The sequence below is a fragment of the Pteronotus mesoamericanus genome, unplaced genomic scaffold (assembly GCF_021234165.1).
Source record: "Pteronotus mesoamericanus isolate MK-2021 breed Mesoamerican mustached bat unplaced genomic scaffold, CSHL_Meso_final scaffold_99, whole genome shotgun sequence".
NCBI lineage: Eukaryota > Metazoa > Chordata > Mammalia > Chiroptera > Mormoopidae > Pteronotus > Pteronotus mesoamericanus.
In genome coordinates this window covers 9,269,201-9,282,455 of record NW_026555330.1, presented here as the reverse complement: position 1 = coordinate 9,282,455, position 13,255 = coordinate 9,269,201, and the positions used below count along the sequence as shown (strand labels likewise).

At 49.1% G+C, this 13,255-nt stretch overlaps 1 protein-coding gene across 2 annotated transcripts in view; it reads left to right on the top strand.

The window, feature by feature from the left end:
* Positions 1-13,255, top strand: part of NTNG1 (netrin G1) — a 247,003-nt gene that overhangs the window by 165,756 nt on the left and 67,992 nt on the right. For both annotated transcript variants that reach the window (XM_054564706.1, XM_054564705.1), the window contains exon 3: positions 6,907-7,079. In XM_054564706.1, the coding sequence (XP_054420681.1) occupies positions 6,907-7,079 (173 nt within the window). The remainder of the gene's footprint in view (positions 1-6,906; positions 7,080-13,255) is intronic.

Genomic DNA, 13,255 nt, shown 5'->3' with positions numbered 1-13,255 from the left:
TTCAAATGCGCCATCTGGAGTTACCAGTGCCAGTCTCACGGGATGATTGTGAGGTCGTATGGAATCACGTGTGAACTACGCAAAAAACACTTAGCGCAACGCCAGGGGCTCGGAAATCTTCTGTCACCATGAATGCTGTTTATTTGTTTAAGTAAGGAGCAGAGACTGGTCTCAAACCCAGGCCGTCTGAGTCCAGCCTCATGACTCACAATCTCCCAATTATATTGATGCGCGTCTCCCATTTCAAATAATGTGTTGAGGTGGAAAGTAAATTTTCACGTGTCCAAGTGCCAAGAGATGGGTCAAGGTTGCAAAGGCAGAAAAAGGATGCGGAGGCATTTTATAATTGATCGCCTTTTAAAAAGGGCCTCTCCAAAGCTCTGATCTTTGTGCTAACATGTTTTCTGGAAGCATTTGTGTATCTCGTGCCAACCCAAGTCGGGGGTGCAGCTGGAGGCTGACCCAGGTTCCAGAGTGCCTGAAATTTACATCCTGGGCAGGAATGGGCTCGTTAAGGGAAACCTTCGTTAATTAAAAATATATAGAGTATCTCATCCGTGAAAATTGTACACAAGCATGTGAGCCCGTGAACACATTGCCAGGGTCCTCCACGAGGTCTGCAAGGGCTGCGAGGCTCAAACTTCATTCCCTGCGTCATGACTTCTCCTGACTCACATGTGGCCCAGACGGTGGCCTACAAGGCAGCAAGCCTGGCTTCCCTTCCAGTTTGGCTCCGGAAAAAGCCCGTTTCAAACTTCTTCGTCTCTGTGCCTCCACAGCGCTGCTAATAGACCATATACACAGACCTCTAACTCCCAGGAAATTCTGGCGGATAACATGCTCCCCCAGAATAAATATATTGAATTATGTAATTTAAAAAAAAATAAAATACCAGGCAGACTGTCTGGGTTTTTTCATACCTACTGGCAGGTGGCACAGACCTAAATGCTGGAGCCTTTTTATAAGCAAGATTAAATTGATGCGTGACAGCTGGTCGCTAAACTACAGGAAGTGCAGGCCTGGTTGGCAGCAAGAACACACCACAGGTCCCTGTTTGCATCCCAAATGAGAGCTCCCTTTTTCTTTTATGTCCGTCTTAGCCATGCCCTTATTTGACAGTGTGTGCGGTTTGTCACTGACACTCAAGTGGATCTTTGAGTTACAGGCAAGGCGGCAGTTCTCTCTGCAGCGTCTCGGGGTGAGGTTTGTGTGCGCAAACAGAGTAGGTGAACAGGCTGAGCTGCCCAGGGCGCGGGGCGTTTGTTTCCCCGCTGGCGGAGTCTGTCTGCGCTCTGCTCCTGCAGGCCCCGCCCCCTCGCCTGGTGCGGCTGTCGGCGTGGGGGCCGGGTGGCCGTGGGAACGGATAATGAACCTGTCAGAGACAAGTGGATGTGTGGGAAATCACGAAGCCAGAGGTCGCAGCACCAGGAATTGGGAGCGACCTCCCAGCACTGTGAAATCCATTTTTTGTCCCCAGTTCAGGAAAAGCCACTCTGGCAAGGGCTCTAAATAAAGGATTTTAGTGTCTGATCGGAATGGCTGATGAGAATAAACTGAGCTGTAGAAAATGACAGGGATTCACTTGCAAATCCAGACCAATGTCGGGGGGCCTCAGCGTCCACCTTCACAGGCTCAGCCGTGGCACAGCCACCGCCGCGGGGACTGAAGAGGAACAGCCCGCACGCTGGGCGGGCGGGGTCAGCGGATTTCCTGCGGGAGCCGGTACGGCTTTCATGGGTGCGCGGGCTGCGCTCTCCCATCTTCTGCTGAACCAGGGCGAACCATCCTTGCATGGGAAGTTGAAGCTAAAATACGCGCATTCCAGAATAATTATACTGCACAAACACTTCGTTCTTCCTCTGCTCTAAGCTATGTTCTCTTGAGTCTTTCTGGCGTTTTTAGGGTAGTTACACAGGGTGGGCCCGGGCAGGTGCCCAGCTGGCGATGCAGATGGTCACCGGCAAGTGTGCCACCGGGCGGGCATGATGGCAGATGGCGTGAGACGGCCTCGGGAGGACCCCAAGAGCCATATCCGCCGCCCATGGGCCACCCGACCTGCGAACGGGCACCAACAGCTGGGCCAGCCAGGTGGGCGCGCTGCCTCCCGGGACCTGGCGACAGGGGTGGCAGCTCCTCCGTGTCTCTGCAGACAGCCTGCACCCAGGGTGCCCACCAGCGTGGCCAGGTCTTCGGCCGGAGCTGGAAGGTCTAGGACCCCAAGTGCTTCCCACAAGGCCCAGTGGCCGACAAGCTCCGGGGTGAGCTGGCTGCTGCCCAAGCCCGGGGGAAACCCCAGACCACCGCCCCTACCACCAAGAGGGGGCAGGCTACTGAGGCCCCCCCTTGCAGAATGTCTCCCCACATCATCTCCCCATCTGAGATTTCGGGTTTTCCTGTGTTTTCATCTTGTTTTGCCATGTGTTCAAGCGCTTCCAGCTGGGGGTCTGTGAAGGCCAGATCCAGATGCTGTGGGGTGGGGGTCCCTGCCACCGGTAGCAGCTTTCCCAGCGGGCCTTGGGCCAAGCTGTGGGGTAGGGGGGAAGAAACCTGTGCGAGGTGGGGAACTGGCCCCAAATGGCTTTTGGTTGCTTCTGTCCCTGCTGACCGGTTTGTAGTTTCTTTACCCAAAGACATTTCAGGCAGTTTTAACAAAACAAAAGTAATTTGGGGAGGGGTTGGGGTGGGGGTGGTGGAGGGGGTGCTGGGAAGGAAGCCCCTGGGGAGAGGGACAGGCCACGGTCTCCAGATATTTTAGGCATCATGAGGGACTGGATTTCCCCAGGACCCTCCCAGAGGCCCAGTGAGGAAACTGAGGCCCGGACAGGACAATGCAGTTCTGAGTAGTTGAGGCTCAGGTAAACCTCCGCCCCTTTCCATACTTGTCCCCTCTCCCCAGCCAAGGACTGCACAGGGACCCCCCAGGAGGCCCGCCCTGGGACCAGACCCACCCAGGAAGCCCGCCCTGGGACCAAGAGACAACATGAAGTAGCAACTGTGAACCAAAGGCAACAAAACCTCTCCTTAGGGGGGAAAACAAATGAGCTTTACAAACTGACTAATTTTATGGAGTGCCCGTTGCCAACGGTGAGGTTACTTCTGAAAGCCAGGGACAAGGGCACGTGGAGTCCTCCGCACACGCCGTGGAGGGTTTGATTCAGTGCAGCGACTCTGAAGGCTCTGGGTCCTGTCCCTTGCCGTGGTGCACAGGGGAGATCAGGTCTGTAAAGTTCCTGATTTCGGGCAGTTTCCTTATTTATCTGTCAAATATTTTCTTGAGGACTCACTCTGTGCAAAACATGCCGGGGATGTTTCAGTGAATAAGGCAGACTGCGTTCTTTATGACTGGGGCCTCCCAGGAGCTTAGAAGGCAACAGAAGAACAAGTGGTCACAGCACAGCCCACAAGTGTAGCAGAGACAGTGTGGCCTTCACCTGTGGCTGGCCGTGCACCTGTCCACGGAACGCGTGGGGAAGGCATCCTGGTGGGAGGAGACGTAGATTTCTAAGGAGCTTGGAGACCATGTTATACAGCGTGCACTCCATGCTGAGAATAATGGGACATCTTTCGATGGTTCTAAGCCAGGGTGACCCAAATATTTTTGTGTAAATGATTGTTTTGACTATCGCGTTGAGATGGCGTAGGGGTGGGGGGTGGAAGCCTGCCTGGGGGCATGATAGCTTAGATGCTAGCGTGATGAACCAGATCAAAGATGATGGCCTCCACGAGGGAAGGGGTAGTGGCTGGAACTGTGTGTGTTTGACAGCTGTCCGCAGGGCAGAATCTCAGCACCTGGTGAGACGCTGGGTGGTGACACATTAGATGTGATAGGAAAGAGAGAAAGGAGCCATGCTTGGCCGAGTGACTGGAGGGGACGCAATTTACTGAGACAGAACTCACAGAAGATGGAGTAGGCGGGAGAGGGAAGCCAAAGAACTCAGTGGTGGATCTTTTTGAGTTGGAGATGCCCAGGGGGGAGGGTGGTGCCGGAGATCGCAGGCTTCCCTACACATTGATCGTCACCTGGTGACAGCGGAAGGGCGCAGTCCGTGGGTCCCTACGAGTAACACGGAGTCTCTGAATCTCCTGTTTTCAAGTGGGTGCACTTGTTTTGCATGTGTTTTTTATTTCCCTGGGAACAAAATCATGGTGCAAGTTGGCTTTGAATTGCCCATAACTCAAAGGCAGTTAAGGACCACAGAGGAAATTGGAGGGACAGCGTGGAGAAGAGGACCCAAGGGGAGTCACTTAGGCTGCCCGCGCTGGGCCAGAACCCAAAGGACAGTGCACGACAAGAACACACAGAAGATGAGTGTTCTGGAAGTAAGCCTGAGAACCCAGCAGGGAGAGAGTCGGGGGAAGGGAGTGGGCTACAGAGTCAGAGGCCTCTGAGTGGGCAGTGCAGGCAAAGAGAGAGTCATTGGATTTTCAACAAGGAGGGTGTGGTTGATGTTGGCAAGAGAAGCTGTGGTTAGTTGGAAAGAGCGAGTAAGTCAGGGGTGAGAAGATGAGAAAACTGAGATGGAAAGTGTAAGAAACTCAAGAAGGGAGAGGAGAGTGTTAAACAGGTAACTAGAAAGAAGTCCAGGGTACAAGATGGACATGTCCCCTGCGTAAGATGACAGTGAGTAAAAATTTTAAAAGCGCCAAGAGTCTTAGGTAGCAATCAACCAAACCACACACACAGGGAGAAGCATTCGAGGAAATCAGGTGGGTAGACATCAGGGTGTCTCTAGCAGACAGAAGAGATCCCAGGGAAGAGTGATGAGCTGAGCGGAGGCTTGAATGCTTAATAAGCTTGGACAGGTGAAGGTGAACCATTAACTGGAAGAAATCAGAGAAAAACAAGACTAAACATTCTCCAAAAAATGTTTTCTCAGCGACTACGAAGTCTTTAGAATGGAAATTGCCTGTAGCTCGGAGAGCGACTGCCAGTATGACAACGCTAACGGTTCCAGGAGACATCACCCAGGTCACAGCAGCTCCTGGCCTTCCTGGCCTCACACACGAAGCCAGCCTGTCCTTTGGGGTCACACTGTTCATTTCCTCATTGGGAATTTTTAGTACCACAAGGGCTGCTATGTCAGGAACTGCTGGTGCTCCTGTCACTTAGGTTTCTCACATCATATATAAACACACCCATAAATAAAGGTGTTAATGTCGGGGGGAGAGAGATCCTTAAATAAGCAACTCGGCACAAGTAACGCCCTGCATATAGGTGATTGTTATGAGACCTAATAATTAAACACTCTCCACTTTGCTTCACTGAATGATTTTTCTCATGTCCTTTTAAAAGATCATACTATTGTTCATTTTTAAAGGTCCTATTTGAAATCATAGCCCTTTCAGTTTATTGCTGTTTATAATGACACAGAAGGCAGGGTGTACCACCAACTGTAGCAGACTCCGAGGAAGCTGAGGCTGATGTTACCCAGGGAGGCTTGAGTGGATGCCCTTGGCCTTCAGGGCCCCACCTTTCCGTTGGAAGAGAGCCCAGCTACTCTCGGTAACAGCCGTAGCCATGCTTGGCTTCCTTGCCTCAGTTTTGGGCCAGTGCTCCAAACAGGTCATCAGCACACAAGAGAGGAACGTACATCTTACCGTACAGACGTCATAGAAACCAACACAGGTTGTTCAAGAATCTTATTTCCCTCCCTAAGAAAGAGTATTGTTCCTTTCCCCAGCTCATGACATCTGCTGCAAAAGAAAACAAATATAAAACACTACCATATTTCTTTGTCTTCATGAAATTGGCTTTCTACATTTTTGTCCTAGATCCTGGAAGAGACCAGACTAGTTTATGAATGCACACACACACACACACACACACAACACACAGTAACATTTTCATGTTCTGACTGTGACACATCTTGGTCCTTGATGTCCCCGGCCCGGGCGTTCTAGTTCCCTGCTTTGTGTGACACATCTCTGCCCACACACATTGTTCTGACCTCCGGGCACAATCATTCTGCCCACCTAGGCTGTACCTCCCCAGAGGAGGCCCGTGCTGGGAATATTACAATTTATAACCTGCTCCCTCAACACATGCCAAGGTGGCCTTTGCAGTTTTCCAGCCAAAGATTTGGGATACAGAATGCATTTCTGTGGAAACTACTCACTCTGCTGCTTCCTCTCATACGCCACAGCTTTGCACATGAGCACCACAGGCAAGACCTTGGCCAACGACCTCGAACCACCATCACACGGAGGCTTCTCGTGTCTGGGATTCTGAGCCTCTCTCACCTGAGCCCTCTGACCCAGTTCTGACCCCCCTTTGTGATGACCTTATCTGCCATGAACTGGGAACCTGAGGACCACGCAGGCTGGTCAGAGGGCTTGCTGGGAAAAATGCTTCTGACCCGAGCTGTCATTTGAGAAATGAGGAAAGCTTATTATAGCCTCTTGGGGTCCATAAAATAACTCGTAATAGCAAGTTGTCTTCATGGTTATCTTTCTTTTTAAATAAATAAGACTTGTCCCATGGTTTACGGGAGAACAGGACTTACCACTGTTCTTCCAGCCCACATGAAATTGCCGTAGATCGGATTATATCCTAGAAGAAGCTCTCCATTGTGGCCGTATCTCGGGTACCTGCTGGGAAGCCCTTGATGTCGGAGCATGATTGTTTTACGGGAGCTTTCAGGTCCCCAGTGGACTGATGCACTGGTGTTAGGACCTGTCAGAGTGGGCGGTGGGGACAGGCTGCGGCGGGACCCCACCCCGACCCCCGGAGGCCCTTGCTGGGAAGATCCTGAGGGTGGGGCTGCCATCTCCCTTGTACCCAGCGCCCCCGTGTAGCACCCAGGCCTGGGGGGCGGAGAGCCACAGCCCCGGAGATCCATGGGGAAGGCCTCGCTGATCGCTGAGCCAGCCTGACTGACAATGAACTCTTGTCTCTCCTCTGCCCAGGTGCAAATGTAACCTCCATGCCACTGTGTGTGTGTACGACAACAGCAAACTGACCTGTGAGTGTGAGCACAACACGACAGGCCCGGACTGTGGGAAGTGCAAGAAGAACTACCAGGGCCGACCGTGGAGCCCCGGCTCGTACCTCCCCATCCCCAAGGGCACCGCAAACACCTGTGAGTAACTTCGCTCCTAACCTGCGTTTTGTGTGTGATGAGCCAGCTGCTTGTTCCTCTCAGTGTCGCCTGCAGTTGTGCTTGGCCTCCTCTTGCTGGTTGTCCCGTCCCTCCTCAACGCGCAGCCAAAGCTTTCAGTCCCAATGTCACCACTTCTAAGCACATTTTAGCCCTTGGATCACCTGTCAAATTCAGGCTCCCGCTGTTCACATCAGATGGGTTGGGAAAACGATGGAACTCACAGGAGAAATTCCTTTCCAAGTGGATGAAACCCAAAAGAGTTTCCTATTAAAATAACAAAGACCTTCAAAACTCCCAGCTGTAACTCCATGTGAACCATAAACACCTTCCGGAAAGTCTCTCTCTAGATGTTCACAGTCCCGTTCCTCACCGCGGGCAACCAGAGGGGAGCTTCATGCAGAAATGCTTCCCTCTCCGATTTTAGCTGCAACCCGACTGGCGTGTGGGGGCCGCACGGTGTCCACGGGAGGAGGGCACCACGTTATCTGTGTTCACGGGAGCCATGAGACACGCCGCCCCGTTACCACGGGTGGGCGCCCGCTGAAACCCTGGACATCCACAGGGACGCGCGCTGGGACGCGCTCAAGGAGAGAAGTCGTTGCTTCCGGACAATTTGCCCAGGGCCAGGGATGGACCGATTAGCCACTTGCAAAAGCCCAAGAGTTGCCCTCTTTCACAAGGAGAGATGGCGTGAGCTTGTGAATGCACCCGCCCAAGTGAGAAGAAACAGAAAGAGCGTGAAAACTTGAAAAGCCACCGGCCCCATGCCAGGCAGGAAATGTTATCAGGAGCTTCAAAGCAGCAGCTGGGAGAAACCAGAACCTATAAGAACCAGTATCACAGGCGCCAGGACCTTATCAAGTTAAATGTAAGAGTAATGAACCGAGCAGCACACTGTGAGGTGCAAGGGCATGAAATTGTGGTAAAATTTCTATAAAGCAAGAGAAAAAAATCCCTTTACTGTAAGGGTATTCAGTTTCCTTCCGTGTTAAAGAAAAAAAAGCAAAAAAAAAAAAAAAAAAGAAGCAACAGTCTAGCTCCTAAAAATAATACATACAGCTCTGTTTGAGCAGAAGTGTTGGTTTTTCAAGGAGATTTTATTAACAGAGACCCTCCTGGGCCTTCCTCCGTCGTTGCGGGCCGTAACTCAGGAATTCAGAGGGAATCTCCCGAGGTTATCTGTCGCGCTGCCCTGCGGCCGGCTACCTAAGGGTCTCCATCGCCGCAGTCGTCAGATCGAGCTTAAAAGTTTCCCGCAGTGAAAATGGCCCCAGGTTCATTTTCAGTGTCTGCTGCTTCTTCAGTGAGACGGGATGAGGGAAAGTGGAGTCACCACCACGGGCTGGCGTCCAGCTGGTCCTCAGGGCAGGCACCTTGTGGAGGTTACCAGGAAGGCAGCTGAGGCGGACTGCTGTTGACGTCTTCTTTTTAATCCTCACCTGATATGTTTATTGATTTTAGAGAGCGAGGAAGGGGGAGAGAGAGAAATATCAGTGTGTGTGTGTGTGTGTGTGTGTGTGTGTGTGTGTGTGTGAGAGAGAGAGAGAGAGAAAGAAAGAGAGAGAGAGAGAGAAGCATTGATGTGAGAGGGAAATTTCGATGTGGTGCCTCTCGTACACACCCCAGCTGGGGCTCAAACCACAGCCTGGTTATATGCCCTGACTGGGAGTCGAACCCACACTCTTTTTCGTGTATGGGATGATGCTCCAACCAACTGAGTCTCCCAATCAGGGTGGACTTCTTTTCTAGCATGGCCCTCTTCTACCTGTAACTGTGCTTCAAAGTCTTTTTTATTTCAAGACATTTGCACTCAGAAAACCGTCCTGTGCCAGCCAAGCTTTTTCAATGAAATAAATTTCTTGTCACATTCTCCATGGAAGTGACTTGCATACCCCTAATCTTCTGGTTATTACAGACTGCCACTTTACTCCCTGGTCAAAGGAGTGCAACCTCTTTCATTTTCCTCGTGGATTCCATTGTCCATGCATCCCTTAGTTTTTACTGTCCTTTACTAGACTGTTAGGTTTTTCCTCATCTCTGCTGATGTAGGAAGGTCACAGCCCTGGCCAGTGTGGCTCAGTTGGTTGGAGCGTCATCTAGTAACCAAAATGTTGCAGGTTCTATCCTTAGTCAGAATACCTACCTAGGTTGTGGGTTCAATTCCCAGTCTGGGCACGTATGGGAGGCAGCTGATTGATGTTTCTCTCTTTCTCTTCCTCTCTCTCTAAAATCAAAGAAAAAAAATGTTCTCAGATGAAGGTAAAACAAAAAATAGGAAAGTGACAAATGGACATGGTGGCCAAGGACGTTCAAATCAATATTTCAATTCTCAATATGGCAGAAATTAGATATAAAATTGTAGAGATCATCTACGATGGTCCAGCCCTGCAATGGAAAAGTCTTACAATGAAACGAACCCATTAAACTAAATCTCTGACATAAAAGGCTGTGCGTTAAAATGTCCAAGGATATTTGTGCAGGATGGGATGCTGCTGAACTAGCTGGCTTTCTGTCTGCCTCCCAGGCACTCCTATCACCAGGCTAAATGGTTTAGAACTGTAAACAGTTTGGCAGTTTAGTGCACAGGCTCCAGGATCCAATACTGGCTGGTCCATTCCCCTGCTGTGTGACCTTAGAAAAGGAAACTAACCACTCCCGCACTCTGTGTGCCCATCCGTAATGTAAAGAGAATAGCACTTCTTGCCTCACAGCCACTTTGAGAGAACTGACTAAGCTAATGCATGTAATGTGTTAGGCATAACACCTGTCACAAGATAAGTCTTCAAAAATAAATTCGTCTTTTGGACTCTTTTCATAAAGCAGACTTGTTTTTTTTATTGAAAGGCAGTCTTGATTGTTATAAATCCTTCTTCTTAACATAAGTAGTGTCTCTTAATTTCCAACCATTTTTTTTTCTTTTTAAGTAGAGAAAGAACTATATTGACCCCAGTTTCTTTTCTTGTCCAGGTTAACATCATGAGCTCCTTTTTTCATGGGATGAGATTTCTGTGTCTCTCACCTGGTTGCTTGCCCAGGGAGTCCTCTGATGTTTTAGTGTGGAGATTTAAGTCAAGAACAGGACTTGGAACACTGTTATGGTTCTCCTTTGTATCGGCTTTTTCTTATGCACATGCAAATATGTGCTCCCGTGCACAGCACACATGCGCAGGACTCCACTGGGTGAATTTCAAGCCAGTTCTTTAAGAAGGGCACTTAGGGTACGCCATGTCCTAATTCAAAAATGTAAAACCAAAGAAGTGAAAAAAGTGGCTACAGTCTCTGATCCCTCAACGTCAGCTCCTCAGTGACTTAGAAATGGCACCCACACTGGATCATCCCTGGATGTAGCAGAATCTCAAGCAGCCAGGATAAGTTCTGAATAGAAGGCCTGTACCTGCTCACTCGTAGCAAAATAACTACAAGGCTTTTGTTCAACTAGGGAATGATAGGATCTCCCTTTAAAGGTTCTCAATCCTCCACCCAGAAGCACCCTAACCTGGGTCCTTGCTGGGAATCACACGGCTTGGGAAGTCCTAAGTTCTGGAGCAGCAACCAAGGCCACTGCCGAAAGGAACCTGCAGAGCCAGGAGAGAGGCGTAGGAGCCCCAGCGCCCTAACACAGCCACCCACGTCTGCAAGGCACATCCCAGTTCCCTGCGCTTTTCACTGCAGGGAACTCGGCAGAGGCAGAAGGACTCTCGTGATGACATTTGTATTTGTCGTGCTTTTTATCGAAGACCCAGGGTGTGTTCCAGTCTTTAAAGCCATATACATATGTGTATCGAAATCTTTTATTTCTTTTCAAAATATGCAGAAATTATGTCTTATCTGTTAGACATCTTTTTCCCTATTTCTTCATGCTATTTCTGATCGAATTCTATTTTGACGGGCCGGTGAATGTTATTTCTGTCATACGAGTAGATAGCAACCCCTGGGCAGCTTCACGCTCTCCGTGGCTCTCTTGGATCTCATTGTTCAGCTCGTGCATAGAAGTATTAAATAGCACCTCTTCAAATTCTGATCCCTGGAGAAAAACACACAACATTTTTGTAGCTATAGATGCTAAACCCTTAATAATCATCCTTTAGGAACTACCACTTGAGGAAAGATAATATAATGTTACCTATACCTCACCAATACCTCTGCTTTCCAAACTGTGTTCTGTGATCCCTAAAAGAATTTCATGGCCAAGAAGATCTGAAAAATGCCCACCACTATACGAACTCTTAGATAGTCACATTACCTTATTTAAAAAACTGGAGACTCCTGTAGTAAAGCCACGCATTTTACCCAGTGTTTCCCAAACTTCATTGTTCGTGCGACACATAATAACTTTCTGTGAAACGCTCTTTGGGGGACACGCTGTTCTAAACCATTTCTTTAGCCTGGTGATAGGAGTGCCTGGGAGGCAGACAGAAAGCCAGCTAGTTCAGCAGCATCACATCCTTCGCTTTCCTTCCATCTACACAGTCCAATATGCTTCAAAGAAAGAAAATTAAATTGGTCTGACAGTGACATTATTTGTTTGTTCAGAAATCCAACTTGAATTATTGCACACAATAGCCAGGGCTCCTCCGAGTGAGGGAAAGTAATTTGAGGGTGGTTCTCTTATCTTCTCTGGTATTAGATTTGCATTGATCACTTTATATTTTCCCACATGAACATGTGTGTCGTTATCCAGACAATTTTGCAAGTGCTGTAAGTGTATCAGTTCGTTCTTAACTCACAACACTCTCATTAGGAAGATGCTGCTGTTTTCATGCTCTAGATGCAGAAGCCGATGGCTATGGAGGAGGAGACACCTTTGAGGTTTACAGAGCTAGTCAGGGTAAGCGGGAGAGTTTGAACCCAGGTGTGTTCTGACTTCAAGGACTCTGCATTGAGCTGTCTTGCTTCTCAGGTGCCTTCGGTGACTTCCTCTGTCCTGCACTGGGGAATGGGCTCCGTTCTGACACCTGCTTGAACAGGTCGGCCTCCTCTAAGCCTGCTCCCTCCTGCTTCTCTTCCTGGATCTCTACTTGTTGTTTCTTTGCCTTCAGGGACTCTGCTTCTGCCTTTGCTTTCAATTTTCTGGCTCCCCACCCCTGCCTCCTCTCAGTCTACATTTTTTCTTGACATTCCAATCTATACCTGGGTTTTTAGTTCTTAGTTTTATTGATTTAATAGTAATCAACCAACTGTAGCCTGCATTTTTCTAATGAATCGAGACAATTTTTCCAGCTCTGGAGATCTCAAAGTCAGCGTGCTAGCTACCGAATTCATTCCTTTCTCTTCTCTCTCTGTTGAAATTCTGATCCTTTTCAAGACTGCTCCTCAATGTCAGCTCCTCAGGGCAGCATAGCTAGATTCCCCCATGCAAAATCATTGCTCTTTTCTCTCTTGATTCTTGGCAATGTATGTACACTTAAAATTGATTATAACAAAATTCTAAGGATAATGATAATAATGATAGTTACTATTGAGTCAACGTGCCCAAGGCTTTCGTACTTTGTGAAGTGCTTCATGCACTTTCTTGCATTAAACCCTTACAGCATCCCCAAGGGATATGTGCTATTCTCCCCCACTTTACAAATTTGGAGACACAAGTACGTAGAGGTTAACAAAGTCCCACAGCGAGTGCATGATGAAACAAAAATTAAACTCAGGTCTATTTGACTTCAGGAGCTAAAATGTTACCAGTTTAAGAATGGGACTATAGATTATCCATGTCCTTTATAAATGTTTATGGACTTAATTACTTGGTGAATGAATAAGTAAACCAAAATAACCCTGTAATGTACTTGGGTGTACATTGACCTGCCATTGACTTTCTGATGTCTCCTGGAAGACGTGGCCTCCTAGCTCATTGGCTGTAACACAAGTCCTTCAGTGTCCTACAGAAGAGACCCACTGAGACCTTGGAGGAAAAAGACTCACTTTGTTATCTTGGGTGCTCATGGCCCGGGCAGCCATTGAGAGATGGCACACTGACGCGCTGGTTTTCACAGACCCCGCCCCCACCCCCACCCCACCAAGTAGCATTCATAGCCTCAGCGACTGGACCACCAACTTCTCCGGCTCCGGACTTGTTGGCCCAATGAGAGCAGACCTGCCTTGCAGGGCACTGGGTGCATGAACCAAACCGTAGGTGCCATCTATAACACCAGAATACCCAG